The sequence below is a fragment of the Malaclemys terrapin genome, chromosome 1 (genome assembly GCF_027887155.1).
Source record: "Malaclemys terrapin pileata isolate rMalTer1 chromosome 1, rMalTer1.hap1, whole genome shotgun sequence".
NCBI classification, from domain to species: domain Eukaryota; kingdom Metazoa; phylum Chordata; order Testudines; family Emydidae; genus Malaclemys; species Malaclemys terrapin.
The window spans coordinates 138,149,523-138,177,437 of record NC_071505.1 but is presented as its reverse complement, the minus strand read 5'-3'; the positions used below and the strand labels follow the sequence as shown (position 1 = coordinate 138,177,437).

At 42.1% G+C, this 27,915-nt stretch overlaps 2 protein-coding genes across 3 annotated transcripts in view; both read right to left on the bottom strand.

The window, feature by feature from the left end:
• LOC128843613 (ovostatin-like) overlaps positions 1-27,915 on the bottom strand; it is a 372,466-nt gene that overhangs the window by 185,599 nt on the left and 158,952 nt on the right. The gene's annotated exons all lie outside the window — the stretch shown is intronic.
• Positions 193-18,552, bottom strand: LOC128843655 (C-type lectin domain family 1 member B-like). 2 transcript variants are annotated; one of them, XM_054040662.1, is made up of 6 exons: positions 18,440-18,552; positions 7,507-7,602; positions 6,574-6,717; positions 4,634-4,788; positions 1,804-1,922; positions 193-521 (listed from the first exon to the last, which is right to left on the bottom strand). In XM_054040662.1, exons 1-6 carry the CDS (start codon positions 18,522-18,524, stop codon positions 383-385), a joined length of 738 nt encoding a protein of 245 aa, XP_053896637.1. In that variant the 5' UTR covers positions 18,525-18,552; the 3' UTR covers positions 193-382. The 2 variants fall into 2 exon arrangements, with proteins under 2 accessions (XP_053896637.1, XP_053896647.1); XM_054040672.1 differs by lacking the exon at positions 18,440-18,552 and adding an exon at positions 12,604-12,760.

Sequence of the window (27,915 nt, the reverse complement as noted above, 5' to 3'; positions counted from 1 at the left end):
CACTTTCTACATCCCCATTCCCCCATGACATGGTTCGTGGGCTGGAGGGATTGACTGATACGTAAGGCTCCGTGTTTTTAGAGAGGTCACGGCCGTCACAGATTTTTGTTTACTGCCCGTAACCTGTCCATAACTTTTACTAAAAATACCTGTGACTAAAATACAGCCTTATTTATAAGAAAAGATTAAGACTTTTGTAAAGGCATCCTAAAACAATGAAAATGACAATGCTGATTATGACTCTAAACAACTATTTAAATGCTCATTTGGACACTTTGCAGAACCCAAAATCTCACAACTCAAAACAGAGCCCACAGAGCTTCTTCCCACTGCTAATAAATAAATATTTTATACTGATAAACCATAATAAACTGATAAACTGCTACTGATTGTCTGTGAGCCTCAGCTGGAAGGGTGCCTTCTCACAGATCCAGAAATTGTTCTCATCACAGCGCCGATCCGCATAAATGTATTTATCCCACAGATATGCACAGGGATTCTTGACACTGTAAACAGAGATTCTAGAAAACAAAACACAGTTTTATTACACCATACCACATTTGTGTTACATGTATAATTATTATCAGACAGGGTCATCTTCAAAAGAATTGTTAGTCACTCTGAGGTACAGCTACACTAGAGCTGGAGGTGTAATTTCCAGCTCAGATAGACAAACCTACACTAGCTCTGATTAAACTAGTGTCTAAAAGGTGGCAGGACAGGCTTTCACATGGGATTGTATATGCGGTAACAAGCCTGTCCTGCCATTTTTACAGCAACGATTACATTACTTCTCCCTCTCCCTCCCGCTTCCGCTCCTCCTCCCTCCCACCCCCGCATGCTAGCTGAATCAGCACTGGCTCATATAGGTATATCTGTAATAGCTCATTCAGAGCTAGCACAGGTCTATCTATCCGAGCTGCAAATTACAGCTTCAGCTCCAGCATACCCTCAATACACATATTTCTCCAAAGCACTGAAGAGCTTGACACAGTGCTGTGCACTGACCCCCTATGATGATAGACCTGAATTTACCATGCTTGCAGCCCCAGTGGCAGCTAAAGTGGTGAGAGAAACTGAGGATTTAATCTTAGATGGGTCACCCACAGGGCACTGTAGAGCACTAATTCCTATGTTACTGGATCCAGCCTCCACAGTGTTCCTAAAAGCAGTGAGAGACTGGGCCCAAGGAATCACCCTCAGGTTGCTTGGAGGCAGCACACAGCACTTATCTGACAGGCACCAGGAATATCCTCCACAGCACTCCCCTCCCCACTCACAGGTGCCAGGGAAAATGAGAGACTGAGGCTAGGTCTACACTACCCGCCTCAATCGGCGGGTAGAAATCGATCTCTTGGGGATCGAATTATCGCATCTCGTCGGGACGCGACAATCGATCCCCAAATTGATGCTCTTACTCCACCAGCAGAGGTGGGAGTAAGCGTCGTCGATGGGGAGCCATGGATGTTGAATTTGCGTATCTTAAATCGACCTCCCCCCTGTAGTGAAGACCTGCCCTGAGAGAGATTTACAGCTTCTCAGTGAAGTGCCTATACCCCACTCTCCCCCCGAATGGCTGCTTGGGAAGAGGAATGTAGGAGGGTTTGGCAGCTAGGAGGAAGGTTGGATTGGATTGGGGGCTCCTTGTCATTGGTGGGGGGACACTGTGGGAAGGTTTGCAAAGTAGTGGGTCTAACTGGATGGTACTTACCACTGATGGTACCTGCCCATGCCTAAGTATGGACATAGACCAACTTCACATACTCATTGATGAAAATCTTTCCCCAAGTTACTAAATCTTACCCCTTTTCGGATGTAGAAAGAGCTGTGGTGTCCTCCCAAAACCAGTCAGGCCTTTCAGTGTTACGTCGTGATAATCCAATCCAGTAATTTTCTTTAATCAAATATCTACTGACATTTTCCTATGAGGAAATGAGGACAATTTTTTAGAAAAAGTTCATAAATTTGTAGGCTCAGTAACACTGCTGGAAGTCATTGAAAGAAGGTAAGTATCACAGAATGGGATGTTGTTCCTCATTATGACACCTGAGCTATAGCCCTCTTTCTATGCTTGCAGGACCATTCAAGTGCTGTAGGAGAAACTTGAGACACCATTTTGAAATATGATGGATTCTGACATATCTGAACACAAACATGCTGGTTAGCTGGAGAAAAGAGTTATGCAATGCTAAGTGACATAAATATATATAGTAACTTTTTGTAGTTTTGTAACCTCACAGATATTAGAGCTGGAAAAGCCCAGTCTGAGATTCCACCTTATCCAACTACCTCTCTAGGCTGGCCAGTGACAGAAAGACTGATTTCATTGTGAATTTATAAAATTAATTAACACAAAGTTTTTGGAGTCTTATCTAATATTTACATAAGATGTGACTTTTAGACAAGAATTTTAAAAAAATCACAAATAAAGGACATGGGTGTTGCAACAGACTGAAGTGTCCCTGACTCATTGAAGAGAGAAGCCCAGGGGCCCAATACCTAGGGGCGCAACGTGAGCCCCGTTACAAGGAGATGTAATCAGATGACATCACCATCCATTTCCTTGGTTGCTCCATGGCAACTCCTGAGATGTGAGCTCAAGGTTCCTGCTATTTCAATTCCTCAGTTCACATTCCCATCCCCACTTTATTCCTCCTACATATTTCCACTCTCCTTTTTTCCTACTGCCTCCTAATTGTCTAACTTAGCTATCCTGGATAAATCTAATTTTACAGTCTTTGCTATGACCAGTTTGGAAAGCTAAAAATGATGTTGAAGCAACCTGGGGGAAATTTTGCCTCCTACAGTCTGGTGAGAGGGAAATCTGAGCAACCCCTCTTGATGTTTTTTTCAGAGGAACCAGCCCCAGCAGTGCGTACTAAGGTCATGTGACACACAGGCTGTGATTGTGATCTTCCAATACTTGAACCTCAACCCAAAGACAGAAGCCCTGATTTCCTCTCCTCTGCTGTTCCTGTCTCTTTCCCCCTCTGTGTACATCTGTCATGTCTACTGCTAAAAAAAAAGGCAGACTCAGAATTTAACAACAAAATGAAATTGCTGAGATCTCCCACCTAAAATAGATTTGCTTTTTCCTCAGCAAAGGTATTGGAAGCTATTTGATATATTTGATAAAATGAAATTTACTTGATTTATTTATGTGCCTGTTGTGACAGATAAGGCAATTTCCTGCAATACTCTTGAAAAACCTTGTTGAATAAAGTTTAGGTGTATTTGGAGTCCTTTGTATAAAAACCCAACGTATTATTGTGGAAGTGTATGTAATTTCTCTGGAAGGGACATGTAGCCAATGTAAAGCTTGTGAAGTGTTATGAGTTTCAAATAACTATATTAAACAGTGTTATAGACAAGAATGAATTTCTGGGACAAAAATAATTAAGTGGAAACCTTGAGGTGGAGGTGGATGCAAAGTTACCCTCCTCTATTTATGCAAAAACTCAGCCTTTTGAAGTTATGCCCTGAGGAGAGAACCATTGTCTACTGATTACCTGCTCCCAGAAATCTGAAGATCAAGGCCCTACAGGGATAAAGGAAAGATGAACATTTTCATGAGTACACTTGATCCAGGTTAAAGCTGTTACAAACAGAACCCCCCCACCCCCGGTATGGTCTGAAGAACAGCTCACCTAACTGAGTCCTTGTTGGAGTTGGGGGTGATCTCTGGTAAGCTCATTAGCATGCATGTAGGTTCATTTATTGTTTTAATGTGTGTTCTCTGCAATGCTTTCACCTTAAGAATAAATGTGCTTGCTTAGAAAGGGTTGCATGGTAATTTATAACTATGGGCACTTATGCTGTTTATAGCCTCTGGAAAAAAAGCAAAGTGCAGATGCTGGCTGTTTCGGTCATCTACCTTGCTGGGGGATATCAAAGTGTAGGCAGGGAACTATGCACCCTGAAAATACCTCAGATAGAAGGTGAGAGATGCAGGTCTCCACCCAACAGAGCTGGTGCCCTTGCTGGTCCATGGTGTGGAAATGCAGGTGCAGTTGACCTAAACTGTGACACATGTAATAAATGTGAGATGGGCATTTCTTGTTTGGGCAGATCAAATAAGTAAAACCAAGATCCAAGCAACAAAAGCACAGATTACTGTTACTGGGAGAGGGGGGGAATTAAAAATGACAGTATCCTGCAACCTCAATCCAGGCCTGTTAATAATGTATGCCTCTGAGTAGGACTGTCTCTGCCCACCTGGCTTGTAACTTTGAAAACCTCTGCCCTACATCCCTCTACCAGCCCGAAGAGCAGATCAACTGTTCTCCTTAGAGCACTGGTCAATCCTCTGCCTGAAACCTGAGGGGGTAAAAAGCCTTTGTGGAAGACTCAAAGCTCGTAACCATGCTGCGATTCAATACACTCACAAAAAGAGTTTCTGAATAATACCCTGTGACTGGCAGTAATTTCTTCATGCCAGTATCCCTTGTTATACAATGACATCTTTGGAACTATGCTAATTATGCTAATGTACATGGATCTGGCCTACTGTACAGAGTCTGGGGATATTGAATAGCTGGAGATACACTAGCCAAAACATATTTTCTGTTTTGTGGAGATTTCTGAAAGGTACACAGAAATACAAAAGGAAACTGGGCTGGGCTGGGGAACATACCAGCTTCTCCTTGTCTTTTATCATGAGAAGGGTGGAATGTTGTGAGGCACAGAAGGTCCGACTCCCCTCCCATGTCTTCTTCCCTGAAGAAATGTAGTAACAGGTGTCTCCTCCCATTTGTTGCCAGTTTGTGGGGCAGAGTGTACAACTCATTCCTGAAGAAAAGTGAAAAATCATCATTCTGTTTTTAATCCTATGTGTGATGTGGAGAAAGCGAGGGCTACGGCCATTGGCTTGAGATGGCAAGGTAATCAAAGAGTTGTGATGTCTGTGACCCTAATTCTCCATGACACCAAATACTGAGATCTTACTCAGATTTTACTCAGTCCTCGCTGCGTCAAAGTTCCATTGAGGTCAAAGAAATATGACTAAGTAAAAACAGAGCAAAACCTGTCAATGCTGAACTCATTTGGGCATTGTTAGACATTGCCTTCCCCATGTTGATACTTTGGATGGAGGTTAACTGGACCATGGGATAGTCTCCCAAAGAAATGGCAGATGTCTGATTGCTTGAAGAACTAGCTGGCATTAGTGAATACACTGTACTAACAATCTTGAACTGGCCAGAGGACTGGGAGCCAGAGAATGTACAATATATTGGCCACCAGTAACATGTAGACTCACCAATAATTTTTATAATTGTATGAGTTGTGTGGGAAAAATATGAAGCACATTTTCAATCTGATTTCTCCCTGCACAACAGTTTTGTGAGATGGGGTTTATTTCCCATTATTGCCAATCACCTTGCTCAGTTTTTTCTCCAACCAGTAAGATTGGGATAATAGATCTCTTTTCAGAAGTTCCAAAGTAAGTTACTTTTTCCCCATCTTCCTGGGGCTGATTCCCTGCTTCACAATCAAAGACCTTAAGATCTTTCCTGTTTAATTTACCTGGTTTCTGATTCACCTAACCCACCCTTCCGTTAAGGTGCCATCTTGAATTTGCCTTAGAAGACCATTAGTACTGCTCCTTAATTAGTCAGAGGAGTCAATCCTGAGAAATATGAGGCACTCCTACCTCACAAAGGACATAGCATGGTGCCCCTTCCACACCCCACAACAGCTCCCCTCTTTCTGCTGTGCCCCTCCCAACAATCCCAGAGACTGAATGGGAGTGGAATCCTGATTTACCACACTTGAACACTGTAAGGGTACTGTCCCCACCTGACATCTGTTTCATATTCTCTGTAATAAATTGGTTAATCTCACTCCAGTTCTTCAGAGTAGCAGCCATGTTAGTCTGTATCCACAAAAAGAACAGGAGTACTTGTGGCACCTTAGAGACGAACAAATTTATTAGAGCATAAGCTTTCGTGGACTACAGCCCACTTCTTCGGATGCATATGGTGCCACAAGTACTCCTGTTCTTTTTACTCCAGTTCTTAGTGATTTGGTGTCACCATCATGACAGGCTCTAATTATTGATGTTGTAAGCAATTTCAGCAGAGAGGATAAAAATAGAAAGTGTCCTGGAAATGGAATTCCCTTACACCTCATTTCTCTCCTTAATCCCTGCTTACTCTCAGACAAGGTCTACACTACCCGCCTGAATCGGCGGGTAGAAATCGATCTCTCGGGGATCGAATTATCGCGTCTCGTCGGGATGCGACAATCGATCCCCGAATCGATGCTCTTACTCCACCAGCAGAGGTGAGAGTAAGCACCGTCGACGGGGAGCCACGGAGGTCAATTTTGCCGCCGTCCTCACAGCGAGGTAAGTCAGCTCCGATACGTCGAATACAGCTACGCTATTCACATAGCTGAATTTGCGTATCTTAAATCGACCCACCCCTGTAGTGAAGACCTTCCCTCAGTAATGGTTTTACTGAGCTCAGATTAGCATGAGATGTTGTGTGAGGGGACTATTGCATCACCATTGCCTGTGTTATTACTCATCCTGGGACAAAAGATTTAGTCCAGGTGTATAACAACATTGTTTACCATTATTTTTATTCTTCACTTCCCCTTTGAAACACAAACTCTCTCTTATTTCTTGCAGCCTGCTTGAGAAATTTGTTTGCAGAGCTTTCTCCTTCTCTTTGAGTTTTACATTCTCTTCCTGGCAGATGCTGGTAACCTGGAAAACTGAAATTCACAGAAGCATTTTCTAGCATGAACTTTTACAAATTCAAATGTTATTGAGGTGAAAAGGAGGTTTGTTTTTTTTATTTGGCTCGCCTGCTAGCCATACTGAGATTTGTTCATTTCTGAACGGTTACTTTTAAATGCTGCTGGGATTATTAAAATGCAAGCGTTAAATATCAGGGTGCCTACAGCTTTTTATAATTGTCTTTTTAATATTTAAAACTGAATAAATTGTTCCTTTCAATTATTGGTCATTCCATTGATTTGATTTATTTTCATCCTTATTTTACAGAAATATCAGATAGTGATGAACTCAGAGGTCAAATGTAATTTTTCTGTTTTTTTTTTTTTAAAGGAAGTGGCCTATTCATGAGACATGGGCCCTTCCACCTTTCCATCATGGATTTGTATCCAGAGAAGGTCACTAGTATCCAAAAGTGATGGCCACCTGAAAACAGACTAGTGTGAAATGAGATAGTGGAGATCACTAGTTCCCAATGAGCCAGCTGACACAAAAAAGGGTACCTTTTTGGCAGTTTAAGAGGAGAGGTCCAGGCATGAATGGACTATTAAGATTGTCACTTGTAGTAGTGATACCTCTGGAGCAGGGCCAAGGTAATGTACATTAATGGGTGAGGCAGAGCATCTGGGAAGCTTGCTCTGTGCAGTCTGCCTGTGTTGTACCAGCTCTATGGATAAATCAAGAACTTCATCCTATAGGGGATGGATATCAAACTGACATCTTTCACCAACATTGAATTCACCAAATAAATATGTATTGTTACTTACACACAACTCCCAGGGCTAGCAGTCCTACCATTAATGCCAGACACAATGTGAGCAAAGTCAGGGCAGCCAGACACCATGGGGATGAAGTGGGGAGCCCTGGCAGAAATCAACAATGAATTCAGTAACTAAAAGAGGCAGATCCTGAAAATTCCTTATTTTGCTTCTATTATGTTTTCTTCTTTTCCTCACCCTACCCACAAGGACACTGAGCCATGTGCTGATAGTGCAGACTTTGGTACAAGGTCCTCAGTGAGAGCAGTTCTGCTTGGAGGGGGTTGCAGCTACCCAAGGTGCCTAAAACATCCCTTCCAATGCAGGGAGTTGCAGCCGCTCAAAACAGACCCCAGCTTGGAGTCGCCCCCACTGCAATCTGTCTGCAGAGCTCCTGTGGACCCAAAGTGAAGATTAAAGCTGGAAGCATTACCTGCCGTCCCAGGGGTGAATTCTTCTCAGGCCACAGCAACAGCCCTTGCTGATGAAGGGCGCTGTAATGTGCCAGGAGGAGGGATAGCTCAGTGGTTTGAACATTGGCCTGCTAAACCCAGGATTGTGAGCTCAATCCTTGAGGGGGCTATTTGGGGCAAAAATCTGTCTGTGGATTGGTCCTGCTTTGAGCAGGGGGTTGGACTAGATGAGGTCCCTTCCAACCCTGATATTCTTTGTTTCTATGTCTGTACATGTGGGGTGAATCAAACCCACTGCACATTATTCCACAAAAGTTCAGACTTTGTGTTCTTTTTTCTGCTTCCTCCTTATTAGGCAACACCATGGCTTGAAGGAGAAAGTAGTTAAGGACATTGAGGTCAATGGTAATAGGGACAAAATACAACATGGTTTTACAAAAGGTAGATCATGCCAAACCAACCTGATCTCCTTCTTTGAGAAGGCAACAGATCTTTTAGACAAAGGAAACACAGTGGATCTAATGTACCTCGATTTCAGTAAGGCATTTGATACGGTTCCACATGGGGAATTATTAGCTAAATTGGAAAAGTTGGGGATCAATATGAAAGGTTGATAAGGAACTGGTTAAAGGGAGACTACAATGGGTCATACTGAAAGGTGAACTGTCAGGATGGAGGGAGGTTACTAGTGGAGTTCCTCAGGGATCGGTTTTAGGACCAATCTTATTATTACTGACCTTGGCACAAAAAGTGGTAATGTGCTAATAAAGTCTGTGGATGACACAAAGCTGGGAGGTATTGCCAATACAGAGAAGGACAGGGATATCATACAGGAAGATCTGGATGACCTTGTAAACTGGAGTAATAGTAATAGGATGAAATTTAATAGTGAAAAGTGCAAGGTCATGCATTTAGGGATTAATAACAAGAAGTTTTTTTATAAACTGGGGAAGCATCAGTTGGAAGTAACAGAGGAGGAGAAGGACCTTGGAGTATTGGTTGATCACAGGATGACTATGAGCTGCCAATGTGATATGGCCATGAAAAAAGCTAATGCGGTCTTGGGATGCATCAGGTGAGGTATTTCCAGTTAGTACCATTATACAAGGCACTGGTGAGACCTCATCTGGAATACCACGTGCAGTTCTGGTCTCCCATGTTTAAGAAGTATGAATTCAAACTGGAACAGGTACGGAGAAGGGCTACTAGGAGGATCCGAGGACTGGAAAACTTGTCTTATGAAAGGAGTCTCAAAAAGCTCGGCTTGTTTAGCCTAACTAAAAGAAGGCTGAGGGGAGATATGATTGCTCTCTATAAATATATCAGAGGGATAAATACCAGGGAGGGAGAGGAATTATTTCAGCTCACTACCAATGTGGACACGAGAACAAATTGATATAAACTGGCCATCGGGAAGTTTAGACTTGAAATTAGATGAAGGTTTCTAACCATCAGAGGCGTGAAGTTCTGGAACAGACTTCCAAGGAGAGCAGTGGGGGTTTGATACAGGAGTGGGTGGGTGAGATTCTGTGGCCTGTGTTGTGCAGGAGGTCAGACTAGATGATCATAATGGTCCCTTCTGACCTCAAAGTCTAAAGTCTATGATACTGAGGAAACGAGATGTCCACCCTTCCAGCCCTGGCATCTCCACCAACCAATAGTCATTTACCTCCTTCTCCTCCAGCAATGACAGGTCCTTTCCCACCATCAGCTTACCTCCCCTTTCTCTAAAATTATCCTCCCTCCCTCATCAGCCATCATCCAGTCCCCCTTAAATGTTTTTTGTTTTTCACATTTCACAATCTTTTTTAATGGAAAATATTTTGAGAATCCAGGTTTAGACAGAGAGGATGATAAGAGTGAGAAAAAGGGTTGAAAATGAAAGCTGAATTTCCTAAAAAAATAATAAAATGGTGAGAACAAAGAATTAGCCCTGGTCTACACTAGGAGTTTAGGTCGAATTTAACCCTGCACCCATCCACATGACACAGCCATTTTTGTTGAGTTAAAGGGCTCTTAAAATCTATTTCTGTACGCCTCCCCAGTGAGGGGATTAGCACTGAGTGTCTGTTGCGGGGACAGTTTGTCAGTTTGACTGTGTGCTTGATTGTTTGAAAAGTGTGAATTGGGAGTGCTTTGTTCCAGGTGGGCCTTGAGTGGGCCTGATTGTTATAAAAAGGCAGCCAATTGTGAGCCAGCAGAGCGACGAACAGCGGAGAGGCTAACGGAGGGAGTTTGCCTGGGGGGAGCCCACTGAGGCTTTCATCTTACAGCCTTTTCTGAGTATTAACTGCAACAGCTGAGGAAGCTCTTAGAAGGAAGGTGATATGGAAGGTGAGCGATCAGCTCTTGTGACCTGCACAGGTTGTGCCATGTTTGTCTTTCTTCCACAGGACAGAAGCGACTTTGTCTGTACAAAGTGCAAGCGGGTCTCCATATTCGAAGAGAAGGTATCAACCCTGCGTTGCATAAGAGAAAATGAAGATTTCTTGGAGAGACGTCAGGATATGCTTCTACGGGCACAACATTCTGAAGAATCAGAGCAGGCTGCGCAGCAGGGACAGAGGGACGGTGAAGAAAATTGGCAGCATGTGACCTCCAGAAGAAGAAAGAGGAGCGTCCATATACCAGCAGTGCAGATACAGGTGAGCAACCACTTTCATGTTCTCTCCACAGGTACTAATGCGGAGAGTGGACCAGATGATACATCAGGGGGAAGGGAGCACAACGAGACTCCACTAATTGGAAGGCATGAGATGCACTGTCCTAGGGATGGTGGTTCCATGACCACCACTCCCAAGAGAAGGAGGCGGATGGTGGTGGTCGGGGACTCCCTCCTAAGGGGAACTGAGTCATCTATCTGCAGTCCTGACCGGGAAAGCCGAGAAGTGTGCTGCTTGCCAGGAGCTAGGATTCACGATGTGACGGAGAGACTGCCGAGACTCATCAAGCCCTCAGATCACTAGCCCTTCCTGCTTCTCCATGTGGGCAACAATGATACTGCCAAGAATGACCTTGAGTGGATCACTGCAGACTACATGGCTCTGGGAAGAAGGATAAAGGAGTTTGAGGTGCAAGTGGTGTTCTCATCCACCCTCCCTGTGGAAGGAAAGGGCCCAGGTAGAGACCGTCGAATTGTGGAAGTCAACAAATGGCTACACAGGTGGTGTTGGAGAGAAGGCTTTGGATTCTTTGACAATGGGATGATGTTCCAAGAAGAAGGATTGCTAGGTGGAGACGGGCTCCCTCTAACGAAGAGAGGGAAGAGCATCTTTGCAAGCAGGCTGGCAAACCTAGTGAGGAGGGCTTTAAACTAGGTACACTGGGGGAAAGAGACCAAAGCCCTGAAGTAAGTGGGGAAATGGCATACCAGGAGGAAGCACAAGTAGGAGAGAGCAAGAGGGGAGGACTCCTGCCTCATACTGAGAAAGCAGGATGATCAGCGAGTTATCTTAAGTGCCTATATACAAATGCAAGAAGCCTGGGAAACAAGCAGGGAGAACTGGAAGTCCTGGCACAGTCAAGGAACTATGATGTGATTGGAATAACAGAGAGTTGGTGGGATAACTCACATGACTGGAGTACTATCATGGATGGATATAAACAGGAAAGACAGGCAGGGCAGAAAAGCAGGGGGAGTTGCATTGTATGTAAGAGAGGAGTATGACTGCTCAGAGCTCCAGTATGAAACTGCAGAAAAGCCTGAGACAGGGCCTGTAACACACTGATGCCGTCTGGTAATTGCTACTTTCATAGAGATGGCAAAACTGCTAAATAATCTGACATTTATTTGAATGTAAAGATGAAAAAACCTTCCACCTTCACTACTGAGCTACAGCCCCAAGCTGGGGCCTGAAGGCAAAACCCTTTGTGCTCTCTGACATTTAACCAAAAAAGGGAAGTGGTTTTCAATTTCAATCACTCCAGGTTTGCTGGATGGAAATGCTGCTGCAGAGGACAGCATGGGGCTATGTGGTTGAATTGTTCAGAGGGCCACAGCAAACCAATGTCCTGACTTGTGAGTGTTTTGCTTAAATAATCTCCCATTCATTGTTTCAGGGAAAGGCCATGAATTGGGGTTTGTCTTAGAGGGTTTTCTCTTCTACTTATTAATGTCACTTATCAATTACAAGAAGCAACCTGGAGCAAGTCAAACATGAATGCAAACAAAAATCTTCACTTCCCCACAAACCATAGTTTGACAACAGTAAAATCCTAATCTAGGATGCATCATGCCATGGATGATTTTGCAAAAATGATTATGAACTGATGGCACAGTATCTTCTCTAGACTATCCAACTCTGCTCTAGAGCCTGATCCCACACAAACACTTACTACCTGGCATACTGCTCACTCATCTGGGTAATCCATCAAAGTCACTAGGACTATTCATGGCGGTAAGTACTACTCTCAGCAGTTAGTGTTTGCAGGATTGGGTCCCTACATAATAAAATCTTCAGGGGAGAGACAGCATCTCCCGCCCATGCTTTGAGCAGAAATGTGCCTGCTTCTGCCCTTCTGTTAATTAATAATGACAATAAAACAGGACAAATTCACCACTGGTGTAACACTACTGAGAAGTGTGGAGTTAGAGAAGCGAATTTGGTCCATTCTGCCTAAGCCTAGGTTGAGAGCACTTCCCAGCCCAGCTAATTTTAGCACAATAACGAAAAAAGCCCAATAGAGATTGTACCTTTTTCCTCAGGAGTGGGAGGCTTTGGAATATTTTCCAGTGCATAAGATTTATTAAATTCCAGATCCGCATATGTTATTTCCTCTGTCATAGCTGGTGAAGAGGGAAGTTTATATTCCGAGTCAAAAAGTTATAGCACGTTTCAGGTTCTGTAGCTGTTGAGCGAGGAACAAGATCTGTTGTTTTAGAGAGGGCTCCTTTTTAATGCATTGTTAGATACAAATAAGGCAACCCGGATATCGAAGCAGAGTGGCCCAGAACTTCCTCTGAAAGGATGTTACAAAAGAGAAATGTTCCCTTTGAACTGAGGAATTGTTCCCTTCTCTTTCTTCCTCTGCCTCCCTTCTCGCCCATCTGCCCTCCACTTATTTCTCTTTGCAACGTCTGTCGAAAACACAGCCCTGTCTGTGTAAATTCTGTGGGTTGGTTTTTAAAGAGGCAACTTGTTTCTGGAGAACTGCAGGTTCATGATTCACCTGCAGGGGTGAATACAGGATTTTCACAGCATCATGGCCATATTCTGTTGTTGCCAGCTGCATGCCGTAGAGCAGGGGTAGGCAACCTATGGCACACAAGCTGATTTTCAGTGGCACTCACTGATCCGGGAGGCTCTGCATTTTAATTTAATTTTAAATTAAGCTTCTTAAACATTTTAAAAACCTTATATAGTTTACATACAACAATAGTTTAGTTATATATTACAGACTTATAGAAAGGAAACCTCCTACAAATGTTAAAATGTATTACTGGCACGCAAAACTTTAAATTAGAGAGAATAAATGAAGACTCGGCACAGCACTTCTGAAAGGTTGCCAACCCCTGAGCTAGATCCTCAGCTGGTATAGAATGGCATAGCTTCAACTTTGGTTTAAGCCAGCTTTCTCTCCCTCCCCCCCATTTTCTACTGCCAGTGAGGCACAAAGAAGCTGGTGAGGTGAAGTAAGGTTCTGGTCCCCAGGGCCTAGCTGTCCATTTGGCAAATTCTTCTTAAGCTTTATTGTCATACTGTATCTCAAAAATGGCAAGGTCTCAAAATGTGTTCTGATGGTCTTGCAGATCACCAACTTCTATTGGTATTTTTGAATGCTGGTAGTAAATGCTGGCATGATGTTCCTGTGTGAATCTGGAAAATCAAAATGTTCCCTTGTCATGTTATAGCCATGTACGCTCTGATGCATGGAGCTACAGTCCCTTCCCCTGCAAAGTCTGACTTTATAACAACTTCAATGAATGACATTAAGTGAGGACTTAATTGCATGCTCTAAATGGATTGAAGGTTTACACATTTCCTCAGAACTGTTATTGCATGTTATTGAAGCCTTCCTCATCCTATTCTAACACTTGTAGGGCATGAGTAAAACACATCAACAAACCTATGTAGAGTGGCAGGCCTAAACTAGTAGGGATACTGAGAACAGGACTGAGACAAGCAAAATTGGTGGTGGTGGTGGGGAAATTGCATGGGCCCTTCAGCAACTTAATCTGTCTCTGTCCAGCACTACCAACCACAATATTAATCTGTTTTTGTCTAAGCTGATCCATCTTGGGAGACAACTGGAACAACTATACAGTAGCATGAGACTGTTTTCATATATTCAGGGGCAGATCCTTAGATAAAATTGGTGTAACTCTTTTGATTTCAATGAGCTATGCTGCTTTACACCAGGTGAGAATATGGCCCTCCTTCATCTCTAGGTCACTGGTTCTTCTACATCTCCAGGTTGTTAACTCCCATCTGGAGGCCCCTCAGGGGCCTATCTGAAATAAGTGGGTGAATTCCAGTCTTGCTCTGAGAAGGATGGTGTTTACATCACAAAAATCACTACCAGATAAGAATTAATTGGCTTCACCCAATGTCTCAGCAGAGAGATGAAAACTGGAATAGACCATAGCATGGGCCTCTGTCTCCCTTAGAGGTCCTTGGGGTCAAAGATGAGGTTAGCATTAGCAGGGGGATGGGACTGTGTGCATATGGGTGTTGGGCCCGGGAAGGCAGCTTGTGTTACTGCCCTCTGGGCTGTAGATATTCTCAAAACAGAGGACATCAGCCTCCAGGGCTATTAGTTCTGCAAGTTCCAACAGCACTTTAGAAAATAACACAAACTCAGTTGCTTGTTCTCAGTGGTCAGGACTCATTAGACACTCTCAGCCGCAGATGGAAAACCACAACAGAAAAGATGAGAAATATAAGAGACACTCAGCGCTGACATCATTCACACTTGGTTGTGAAACGTGTCCCATTAACTGTATGCAGAGCAGCAGTGATGGTATCTGGGAAGTACATGAACTACAACAGAGGGCTGCTTTACCCCTCTAGCTTTTGTTTGTCTTTCCTGCATTACTCAACTCATAGCCAATGGTGTGGTTGCCTCCAGATAACAGCATCAAGCATTTTTGCAGTGTCAATAAGAAGAACTACTTGAAACTATTTGAAATCTTGATGTAAGATGTCAAAAGCTTTGGGTGGAACATTTTGTACAAATGTGCTGACTTTTCACCCACTTTCTTGAGGATTTGAATACACACACAGCAAGGCATGCCTGAAACTGAAGGAGTGAACTGGGTGTAATTTCTTGTACACTATTCTCTCCAGAATTCTCACTAGGACTCTGGAACAACCAGAGAAGAGGCTGTCCCTGTCAGGATTTGAGCTGAGCTCAGCACCGGATGGGACAAGTCTATGGGAGTGAGGTAGTGATTGCACCGTGGATACCTATACACTGCAGTCATGACCGACAGTCCTCATAGTTTACGGACCTTGCTATTGAGTTTCAGTGACTCGATTTATGGAGTTTTCAATGATCCGTGACCCATTTATTATCTTTCTTCTCTGCCTGTGTAACATTTTCTGTCTGTGGTGATGAGGGACAGGAGAGGGAAGCAAATATAACTCTTTTGTGAATATGCTTTATGAGTTCTGAGTTTGGAAAATCTCTTAGTGTTCCCTTTTATTTCACAGTGTGGTCAGAGCTACACAACAACCTTACGGGTTCTCTGGAGTCACCTAAAAGCATAGTTAAGCACTTGAACAGGTTACCTAGCGAGGCTGTGGAATTTTCTTTAGTGATGATACTTTTGACACCACTGCATGACATTCTTATTCTCACAAAATTCTGCAACATCATTGTATTTTCTTGCATCTCAGGAAGGATGAAATGTAATTATATCACGTACTGAAGGGACAATAAGAGACAACAACATTACGTATTGAAAGGAAGTCATTTGGGAAGTTTGGATGTAACAACATCACAATGCTTCATAATGCCCCAGGTAAATTTGGGGATCTTTAATTTTCTTGCAGAGAACACGAAAGCCAAGATTAACTGATAGAAAACGGGAATAGAGTGAAAAACAAGATTCCTTATGAATGGAAGCCACGGGGAACTGCTTTATCAGGGTGTAATGGCGCCTATATATGATTTTGAAAGTTCTGCTTTGGACACAGGAAAGTGTTGTTTTTGACAAAAAGAGACTCCGGAAAGGTAGGAAAGTAATTGTATAACGACCTAGTGACAATTCTGTTGGTGACATATGAGCCAGAATGAATCCAAATTAGCACACCGTCAGCAAAGTCAGGGCAACTGGACGCCACACGGGGGAAGGTGCAGGGAGCCCTGAGAGAATCCAATAATTGTTTCAGTGATGAAAATAAGTGAAGTGACATCCCCTTTTTAATTGCTCTTTTAAAATATATTGTTTTTCTTCACTCACACATGTTTTTAACAATTGAACATTCTGAGATTCTCGAGTCAACCATAAAGCGAACAGAAGAGAAAGAAGAGATCTTGAGAAGCAGAAATAGCTGATTCATAAGAGTAGATTTTTATGTGTTGAGATATTTTTATGATGAACCCAGCTCTGTACTGTCTGAGAATAATATTAGTAGATAAACCTAATATTTGGGAACATTATTGATAGAACAGTGACCCTTATTAGGATATTTCAGGTTGTAAGGAGACTATAAGGTTGAAATCCTTCTCCTGAGCCCCAAAATGGTGTCAAGGTAAAATTTTCCATAGCCCTATATTTTCAAAAGTGATTTAGGCACTTAGAAAAATGTTAGAGTAATGAGTCCAATGGGAATTCACCCACTCAGGAGGAAATACACATAGCTCCCAGAGTCTGCAGCATTCACAGATTCAGAAAGCAAAGTTTGAGGTTTTGTTTAATTTTTTAAAATAAACAGCTACAGTATGTTGAATATTGTTAATAAATGTGGAATAGTTACATAGTGGCACACAGATCTCCTGCCCCATCCCTCGGGATGATGGCAGCAACCACCAGTACATGGTGCAACATGAACAGATGGGTTTCAGAAGAGAACGAGTAAAGCAGGGGTAGGCAACGTATGGCACGCATGCCAAAGGCGACACACGAGCTGATTTTCAGTGGCACACACGCTGCCTGGGTCCTGGCCACCAATCCATGGGGCATTGCATTTTAATTTAATTTTAAATGAAGCTACTTAAACATTTTAAAAAACCTTATTTCCTTACATACAACAATAGTTTAGTTATATATTATAGACTTATAGAAAGAGACCTTCTAAAAATGTTAAAATGTATTACTGGCATGTGAAACCTTAAATTAGAGTGAAGAAATGAAGACTCAGCACACCACTTCTGAAAGGTTGCCAACCTCTGGAGTAAAGGGTTCACATAAGCAGCAGGGTCTATAATTAAGGCCCATCTCATCTTTGATACTAGTTGCACCGAAGCTGCATAGATCAGAGATGAGGCTTTAAGAAAAACACTAAAACTCCCAAGACTCACAATAAAATTACAGCAGATGACAAGGCTGCTCTGATCACATTTAGAAAATTTTGTTCACAAGCATATGGATTAGAAACCTTTTCAATGGAAACTTCAGTTCATGGAAGCTGATTGCATTTAACCAGGAAAATATATTTGTCAAGGCCTGCATTAAAATTTTAAATTATGTAGTTTTTCCTTCTATCACAATGTCCTGCATAATCTCAATCATAGAATATCTGGGTTGGAAGGGACCTCAGGAGATCATCTAGTTCAACCTGCTGCTCAAAGTAGGACCAATCCCCAGACAGATTCCCCCCATCCCTAAGTGGTCCCCCTCAAAGATTGAATTCACAACCCTGGATTTAGCAGGCCAATGCTCAAACCACTGAGCTATCCCTTCCCTCTCCCTAACAAATCAATTTGATCAAAATAATCAAATCCAGATCAGGGATGTCTCCTTGCTGCAAGGGATTGATCTGGGAACCCCACAAGTCATAGCAGAGGGAAACATCAGAATAAGGTTTAATATAAAAGCAGAGACACCCTCCCCCAAGTTACCATCCTCAATAACAGATTCAATAATAGACATGTTCTTAGCCACTTCTTATATTTTTTTACAGATAAAATACATTATAAAGACCTATCGAGAAATATATGTACACAATAGTTGCTCATTTCCTGAATTGGATTGGGGCTGTGAACTGTGTGCACAGTAATTATCCCCTGCCACAATGAAATAATCAGGTGCTGTACAAACACACAATAGAAGACAGTATCTACCTTGAAGAGCTTACAAACGAAATAGACAAGACAGAAAAGTAGGGTTGTGATCAGTGTGATGACTGTAAACTTGCTCTTGCTACCATCATTTTTCTTTTTGGGAGGAGGGGATGTGGGGATTAGCGACATAAAAAGACAAAAGAAGAGATGGGGATAAGGGAGACAGAGCAGGCGAGAACATGGAGAGGAGGAAGTGGAGTGAGGCTGACGCAATTCTGTGCATGGGGCTGGGAGAGGGTTGGAGCAAGCAGCCAATCAGTAATGGGCACAAAGTCCAAGAAAAACTGTAGAATATGTGATACCTCTGTTGTTGCCTGGATGTCCACGGGCAGATACTGGAGTTCGGGATTGCAAATTTAAAGTGGCGTATCCCTTCTCATCCTCCATATCCAATCTTTTGTCCTCCCTGGAGGACAGAGACACCCTGGCTGCCCTGTTAGACCAGTATTGGGAAAGGAAGAACTGTTCACATTTCAGCATTTCATCAGAAACCACACAGGAAATTTGCACTACACTCCTAAAAAGGAACTTGCAGCCTCAAGAATTAAAGTGACACTGTCAAGGTTGCAACCTTCCAGTCTTCTCTTTCTATTTTTAATTCATGTAATGTTTTGAAAGGTCAATGAAATGCCTCCTTAGAAGGAGGAATGACTTAAACATTTGTGAACACTTTTCATCTGGAGTCTTAAAGTGCTTTTGAAAGGAGGGTATCCCTAGTCCCCTTTTACAGATGGGAGAGAGCTGAAGTGACTTGCCCAAGTCACATAGTAAGTCAGTGTCAAAACCAGGAACAGGATTCAGGTTTCCTCCTCAGGAACTTCTGTTCTGTCCCCTACACTTGAAAACCTCCTTGTTTACAACTATCAAAGCTCTTAACAGGATCCACAACTGTGGTGATAAAATGTTTGTGACTGGGGTGCCTGAATGGGCCATGCTGAGAATGACAACTCAGGGCAGACTGAGAGAAATAGGGCAGACAAATCCCCAAGACTGGTGATTTATTCTATAATTAGATGCACCAAGCTAGTAACAGAACAGCTTCTGGAATGCCTCACTGGTTACCAAGAAGCCAAATATCGTCCCCTTTAAGCATTCCAGCCCATGCCTCCCATCTAGACAGCCAACTCTAATACTGTGAGAGGTTATTGAAACCTGATTCACCTTAGGTTAGGTTCACCAGTCCCAAAAGACTGATCTCCAAGTCAATATGAATTTCAGCTATTACCCAATAATCATTCAGATGCCAAGCCTTTAGTAACTAAAAGACGAAAAGTTTAATAACAAAAAGGAAAAAGAAAGAGAGTTGCTGTGGCTAAAAGATCAATATGCATATGCATACAGATATGTGTAAAGTCCTTTGGTCAGTTTCATAGCAGAGATAGTGAGGCTGCTGATTTGTAAAAGTCTTTCTGGAATTGATTTAAAATGTTATAGTTCCATAGGTGGTTCAGATGTAGAGTTTGTTCAAGTTCTTCCATGAGAATTCTAGGGAAATCCAGGATAAATATGGAGACTTCAGTCTTGTGGCTTAGTTCTTCGCTGACAAAGCTTAAGCAGACCTGATATGAAAAGGATCAGTCCCGAGGCTTCCTTTATAGTTAAAGCAACCTGGGTGCTCACAGCTAATTCCACCACATGGCCTTTGATGAAAACAAGCTGACATTTTGATCTGTATTTGATGGTTCTTTTCTCAAACAATACAGTTAGCAATAGTCATTCAAACTATCAAGACAGTTCACAGGTGGTTTACTATGTGGAATTACAAGGTTTGAGGAGAGATTAGGACAATAATATTATTACACCACAAATCCCATCTAAATGATAATATCCCCTTTTGATCTAGGAGTCAATAGAAGATAGTAAGGAAGTGTTACAGGACAGAAACAGGATTTAGCAATAGTACTAATAAATAGATCACATTGTTAGATTTCTAATAGGATACAGGTAAACAGACACATTTAGCACTTATTCTTTGATTCTCTAACAGTACAGGCAAACATGTTAAAGGTTCTAGTCTACTCAACATGGTTTTGATGACTGTCTACAAGGAATGGCCCCGTTTATCAGTGCAATATCCTTTTCGTATGTTCTTAAGACTTGCTTTACAGGTGACCCAGCTTGCTGATCGTTTAACATTTACTGGCCCAACGTTACAATATATTTCTCCTACACTTTTCTATTAGGATTTTAAATTCTTTAGGGGCAGAGTCTAAGTGACTGTATAATGACTAGCACAATGTGGCCCAAGTCTCTGCTGAGACCTCTAGATACTACAGCTATGCAAATAATAATAATAATGGTGACTTTTTTTCCCCAAGTCCTTCCCCCTTCTGTGCCCACCTGCTAATAGCCACCCATGCATGGCCCATCCTGTGAGCTGAAAATTGAGACTGGCTTAGCTCTGTAGCATTAAGGTTGTAGCTCATAACAGTTTTTGCTGTCTCCAGGAAAAGAGGGAGTTAACATTCCCTGTGAGAGCATCTGACTGCAATCTCTCCTGAAACAAACTAACTCAAGCTGTTCTTTTTAGCTTTTTTAAATAAACGAGGTATCTCATCTAGAGAAAGTTATAAAATAGAAAATATAGGCACAGTAAGAGATACTGTACATGGAGTTATCTAGATCCTTATAACACGCTCTTCATCATGGGAACAGAAATAATCCTTGATAAACTAGCTTCAATGAGCTGTTTCATTTGTCACGGAAACGTTAATTTGAAAAGTAAAGACTATAAATAGTTAGAAAATAAAAACAGTTTCCTCTTCTGCACTGACCTCTTTTCCTTGCAGTAGAAACATCTTTGTGTCTCTTTTGCTATCAACAATGTGGCTAGTTACTATCTTGGGAGGAGAATGTGTTTGTAATGCAGGAGCCTGCCTTAGATAGAGGTCAATACTGTTCTGAACAGAGGTGCTACAGTAAGAATGAGATTTGTAGTTATCAGTGTAAACTGTAATCCCATGGCATGAGTTAATAATTTCTGTTGCAGATCACAATATAGCTTCACTGACAGATACTCACCTACAGAATGAAATTAGTGAGTTACCCCTGTACTCAAACAGATGTTACAAAGAACAAGTCTGGGGTAAATTACACTTTAAAGAATGAGAGCCATTCTGGTCTGGTCTGAACAGGCACTTTGTAGAAAGGACATTTATAGTTCCATATTTATTGTCTCTCCATAATTTCATCATCAAATGTGCTCCTTTTACAGTGGTAATGAAGTTTTTTTCTATAACTGCTGGTACTGCAAACTCACTATGGGATTTGAGTGTAAAGATTTTTGGGAATTTTTCGGAGACATCATCACCGGTAATAAATTTCTTCAGCGAAGATTAGATGCTCAGACATGCCGGTGCATCCCAATCAGTTTTCACAATAGTAATTTATTAGAATTGCATTGTTTTGTTGATGCATTTATGAGACAGCTCCCTCTCTTTGAGTTGTGTTATTTCTGCATTGTAAATAGCAATAAAAATCAATATAAACATATTTGTGTCACTCCCATCACCAGCTCTCACTCTGAATGTATGGAAGTAGCAGGTTTGTTAACTGAGATAGATTATTTGTTACTGTCACTGTTAAAACCTCCCTTTAAGAGAATTAACCCTATGGTACCAAGGTAATATGATGGTGTTATTGATTAAATGTCAACATGTGTTTTGTTTCCTGCTAAGAACAGAAGGGAAAAATAACTTGTTTCCCCAGGAAAATCTTATTATTCAGAATGAAATGACACAAAGGAGTAACCAAGGCAGGAGGACCCTATCAACATCTGAGAAGAGCTCAGACACAGCAACAAGCAGCAGGCAGAAAATATCTGTAAAAGTTGTATTTATTGAACAGAAATTAGCTTTATATGGTTAGACCACATGTACAAGTTACACCTTTTGATTGGAAATAGATTTTGCACATGTGAAGTGCATTTCTCACCTGATTTCTGTAAGCCTGTTTTCCTTATAGGATCACCGAAAATGGGGATGTCACAAGATCTCCATTCAGAATTTTATACAAGATGAAACCACTTGAATGGAAGAAGAGAAAGACCTGAGACAATTAGGGCCTCTTTTAAGACTCTGCCATGTTGTAACATCAATAACTCCATCAGGTATTGATATTTTCCTTTCCAGTCCCAACATTGTTGAAACAGATCTGGAGTAACTTGTACCCTCTATCAGTACTGGGAATTGAATTTGGGTTCCCTATATCTCAGTTTAGGCCCTAAATCGTAGGAAACTTGGTATTCACGAGGTCCCACTTCCTTCCATTCTTGTTCTGACCAGAAATTCCATCTTGGACCTGAGAAACCGTCCAAACAAATTATGTATCAGAGCCAAAGTTTCTGCGAAAAGTTTTGGTATCAAAATGTTCTGACAAAAGTGTTTCATCACCAAATTCTTGACCAGCTCTACAGGGGATATCAGTGGGGGCTGCACTATGGATTGAGAGTAGTTTGGAGTCCTAAATGTATACACTGACCCCGTGGACCACAATTAAAAATGGAAGTGAGTCCTGGCTACAGAACGAGTGTGATATCTCTGCCCTAGTTCTTGTAGTCCCCATATCTATTGGAAGAAGCATAGTCAGAGTTATAATAGCCTATGCTTCCAAAAAAAAAAAAAAAAAAAAAGGAAAACTATTAAACCTCACGATTAAGGGCTTAAGCCAATCTCTAACTCTTTGATATCAGGATGAGATCTAATATTGGGGCCGATTATCCTGCAACTGGCTACATTGCATTTCTTGCACCTTTCTCTGAAGCATCTGTTGCTGCCCAGTGCTAGGAACAGGATACTAGACTATGTAGACCTTGGGTTTGATCCATTATGGCAATTCCTGAGTTCCTGTGTATTTAGAGCTCACTAAATAAAAGCAAAATGAATTCATGACAATTCTTGCAAATGATTAACTCAATTTCTATTCAGCCTTGTTCATTTTCCTTTCACCTGCTTGTTGTGAACCTCTGTGCAAGTTCAGCTTTGTTAGTTTAAATGTTCAGGCAAAGCAAAGTTTGGGCCTTTGGTTAAAATCTCTTTAATGAATAAACAAAATGTGTTTAGAGCTAAATGATGTCATTTAGTGAGAGCCCTGTGCTGGGATCAGTGGGATGGAGGTGACCATCCCAGGGGGAGCGCTACTCAGTCTGATTAGGGGAGGGGAGTTGAGTTCCAGACTCAAAGATCCTACATTGAACTTGCCCTTTTACGAGCTGACTCATGCATAAACATCTGGGAATTGTAAACTCAAGTGTCCCAATCAAGTGCTGGGAAAAAACACAAGGAAATAATTGGTGTGTCTTTCAGACCAATAGCAACACTTTGAATTGAGCCTGGAAGCCCATTCTGTTTCTGGAACACAGAGGGACGTGCACGTTCCATTCCAGAAACAGGATTATGTGAGTGTGAAGCTAAACTCTTCCGCACCTGAAATTTCTGACTGGCCTTCTGGAGTAGCCCCAAGCAGAGTTCATTGCAGAGATCCAATTATTATTCTCTTCTGCTGCCTAACTATAAATGTTATGGTCCCGCTAAAGCTACACAGTATATCGGGGAGGGATAGCTCAGTGGTTCGAGCATTAGACTGCTAAACCTAGGGTTGTGAGTTTAATCCTTGAGGGGACCACTTAGGGATTTGAGGCAAAATCAGTACTTGGCCCTGCTAGCGAAGGCAGGGGGCTGGACTCAATGACCTTTTGGGGTCCCTTCCAGTTCTCTGAGATAGGTATATTTCCATAAAAAGCAACAGAGGGTCCTGTAGCACCTTTAAGACTAACAGAAGTATTGGGAGCATAAGCTTTTACAGATTCAGACGAACTCGGCTACCCCTCTGATATATTTCCATATATTATTTAAAAAGCAAGCTACAGTATTCTGAGGCCAGAAAGGACCTCTGTGATCGTCTAGTCTGACCTCCTGTATAACACAGGCTATAGAAGCTCCCTGATTTGTACTACTTGGACATAGCTGAACCAGAGCAGTTCTTTTAGGAAAAACATCCAGTCTTGATTTTAAAAGTGCCAGTGATGGAGAATCCACCACAACACTTAATAAGTTGTTACAATGGTTAAGTACCCTCACTAATAAAAAAAAGTATGTTATATTTCCAATCTGAATTTACCTAGCTTCAACTTCCAGCCAGTGGATCTTGTTATACCTATGTCTGCTAGATTAAAGAGTCTATTATCAAATATTTGTTCCTCATGTCAGCACTTATAGACTGATCAAGCCATCCCTTAAATTTCTGTGTCTTAAACTAAATAGATTGAGCTCCTTGAGACTATTAGCTGATTATCCACTACATCCCTCAAGTCTTTTTAAGAGTCACTGCTTCCCAGGACAGAGTCCCCCATCCTGTAAGTATGGCCTACAGTTTTTATTCCTAGACATATAACTTTACATGTAGTGGTATTAAAACACAGATTGTTATCTTGTGCCCAGTTTACCAAGCAATCCAGAGGTTTTCTGTACATTGTATTCAGAGTATCTTCAAAATGTCCTACAATATTATTAGATGTACAATAGAGAACTACTCTGAAAAAGGAGTGTAGCTCACTTTCTACATCCCCATTCCCCCATGACATGGTTTGTGGGCTGGAGGGATTGACTGATACGTAAGGCTCCATGTTTTTCAGAGAGGTCACGGACATCACAGATTTTTGTTTACTGCCCATAACCTGTCCATAACTTTTACTAAAAATACCTGTGACTAAAACACAGCCTTGCTTATAAGAACAGATTAAAAGAGCTACCTGTGCATAATTGGCTAAGTGATGACTTACTGGTGAAAAACATTGCCACTCTGTAGAAATATGTGATGCATGAAAACATCAGATTGGCAGAGGAATTTGGTTAGGGTTGCTGGAGCGTGTAACTGGTGTGTGATAAAACTGTAGGAAAGAGAAATGTTTAGGCTGGTGATCAGGAAATGTTTTGTTGAAGTAAGATCAATGAGAATGCAGAAGAGTCTCCTGAATGGAAGTGGCTAAAGCCTCAGCACCTGAGATACTGAAACCTGCAGTAGAGAAACCTCTGGGAACAGAAGCATCATTTCAGTAAAACTCTGGAGGGAGCAAAATTGGATCAGCAGATAGACCATTCTCTGTCCCAAATAGCAGACAATTATTGCTTTCCTAATGAGCACGTTCAAAATCGGGGCGGGCGGGAGGTACTGACAAACAGAGGGGTTGGGCAAACCCTGGTTGGTGGAAGGCAACTGTCAGCCTTTCCCCATAGCAAATGATGCCCAATCTGAGAAATGGGCAATAGGGAGCAATCATACACTGGGCTTCCAGGGATGGATAAGTTGAAACCAGATAGGTCTTTCCATATTTAAATGTAGTAGTTTATTTTTACTCCAGAGTTTCGTTTCAATTTTTTCACATTTCAGAGCTGGATTAACAGATTTTGTACATTCTCTGGGGGGTCATATGACCTTAACAATGTGTGTAGTGTTTGCATATGACTTTTGTAAAGGCATCCTAAAACAATGAAAATGACAATGCCTATTATGATGCTAAACGCCTATTTAAATGCTCATTTGGAAACTTTACAGAACCCCAAATCTCACAACTCAAAACAGAGCTCGCAGAGCTTCTTCCCACTGCTAATAAATAAACATTTCATACTGATAAACCATAATAAACTGATAAACTATACTGATTGTCTGTGAACCACAGCTGGATGGGTGCCTTCTCACAGATCCAGAAATTGTTCTCATCACAGCGCTGGTCCGCATAAATGTATTTATCCCACAGATATGCACAGGGATTCTTGCCACTGTAAACAGAGATTCTAGAAAACAAAACACAGTTTTATTACACCATACCACATTTGTGTTACATGTATAATTATTATCAGACAGGGTCATCTTCAAAAGAATTGTTAGTCACTCTGAGGTACATCTACACTAGAGCTGGAGGTGTAATTTCCAGCTCAGATAGACAAACCTACACTAGCTCTGATTAAACTAGTGTCTAAAAGGTGGCAGGACGGGCTTTCACATGGGATTGTATATGTGGTAACAAGCCTGTCCTGCCATTTTTACAGCAATGATTACATTGCTTTTCCCTCTCCCTCCCCCCTTCCTCTCCTCCCCCCCGCATGCTACCTCAATCAGCACTGGCTCATATAGGTATATCTGTAGTAGCTCATTCAGAGCTAGCACAGGTATATCTACCCGAGCTGCAAATTACACCTTCAGCTCCAGCATACCCTAAATGCACATAAGCTCTTCAGTGCTTTGGAGAAATGACACAGTGCTGTGCACTGACCCCCTACGATGATAGACCTGAATTTACCATGCTCGCAGCCCCAGTGGCAGCTTAAGTTGTGAGAGAAACTGAGGATTTAATCTTAGATGGGTCACCCACAGGGCACTGTAGAGCACTAATTCCTATGTTACTGGATCCAGCCTCCACAGTGTTCCTAGGCACAGCCTAAAAGCAGTGAGAGACTGGGCCCAAGGAATCACCCTCAGGTTGCTTGGATGGCAGCACACAGCACTTATCTGACAGGCACCAGGAATATCCTCCACAGAACTCCGATCCCCACTGACAGGTGCCAGGGAAAATGAGAGACTGAGAGAGATTTACAGCTTCTCAGTGAAGTGCCTATATTCCACCCTCCTCCGCCCCCCAAATGGCTGCTTGGGAAGAGGAATGTTGGAAGGTTGGGTTGGATTGGGGGCTCCTTGTCATTAGTGAGGGGACACTGTGGGAAGGGTTTGCAAAGTAGTGGGTCTAACTCAATGGTACTTATCACTGTTGGTACCTGCTCATGCCTAAGTATCCGCATAGCCCAACTTCAGGTACTCATTGATGAAAATCTTGCCCCAAGTTATTAAAACTTACCCCTTTTCTGATGTAGAAAGAGCTGTGGGGTCCTCCCAAAACCAACCAGGCCTTTCAGTGTTACGTCGTGATAATCCAATCCAGTAATGTTCTTCAATACAATATCGACTAACATTTTCCTATGAGGAAATGAGGGCAATTTAAAAAACAACAACAACAGGAAGTTCATAAGTTTGTAGGTTCAGTAACACTGCTGGAAGTCATTGAAAGAAATTATCGCAGAACGGTAATTATGACAACTGAGCTATAGCCCTCTTTCTATGCTTGCAGGACCATTCAAGTGCTGTAGGAGAAACTTGAGACACCATTTTGAAATATGATGGATTCTGACATATCTGAACACAAACATGCTGGTTAGCTGGAGAAAAGAGTTATGCAATGCTAAGTGACATAAATATGTATAGTAACTTTTTGTATTTTTGTAACCTCACAGATATTAGAGCTGGGAAAGTCCAGTCTTAGATTTTACCTTATCCAACTGCCTCCCTAGACTGGCCAATGCCAGAAAGACTGATTTCACTGTGAATTTATAAAATTATTTCACACATTTTTTGGAGTCTTATCTAATACTTGCATAAGATGTGACTTTTAGACAAGAGTTAGAAAAAAATCACTACTCCACCTGCCTGGTTGGTAACTGGCTGCTCCTGCCAGTCTTATTAGCCCAGAACTATAAAGGCTGGAAGGAAGCCAGATAAAGGGAGGGAAGGGAAAGGGAAAGGGAAAAGGAAAGGTCAGGCACAGAAGGAGGTGGGAGCCTCCTAGTCTGTTGCTGGCCAGGCCTGTTGTAGGCAAAGTAGCTGTGACGCCTATGTACAGTTGGGAACTGGCGGTGGAAAAACTTTTGAGAATAACCTGCCTCAAGGGGAATTTTTGCCTTCTACAGTCTGGTGAGAGGCAAATAAGAGCAACCCCTCCTGGTGTTTTTTC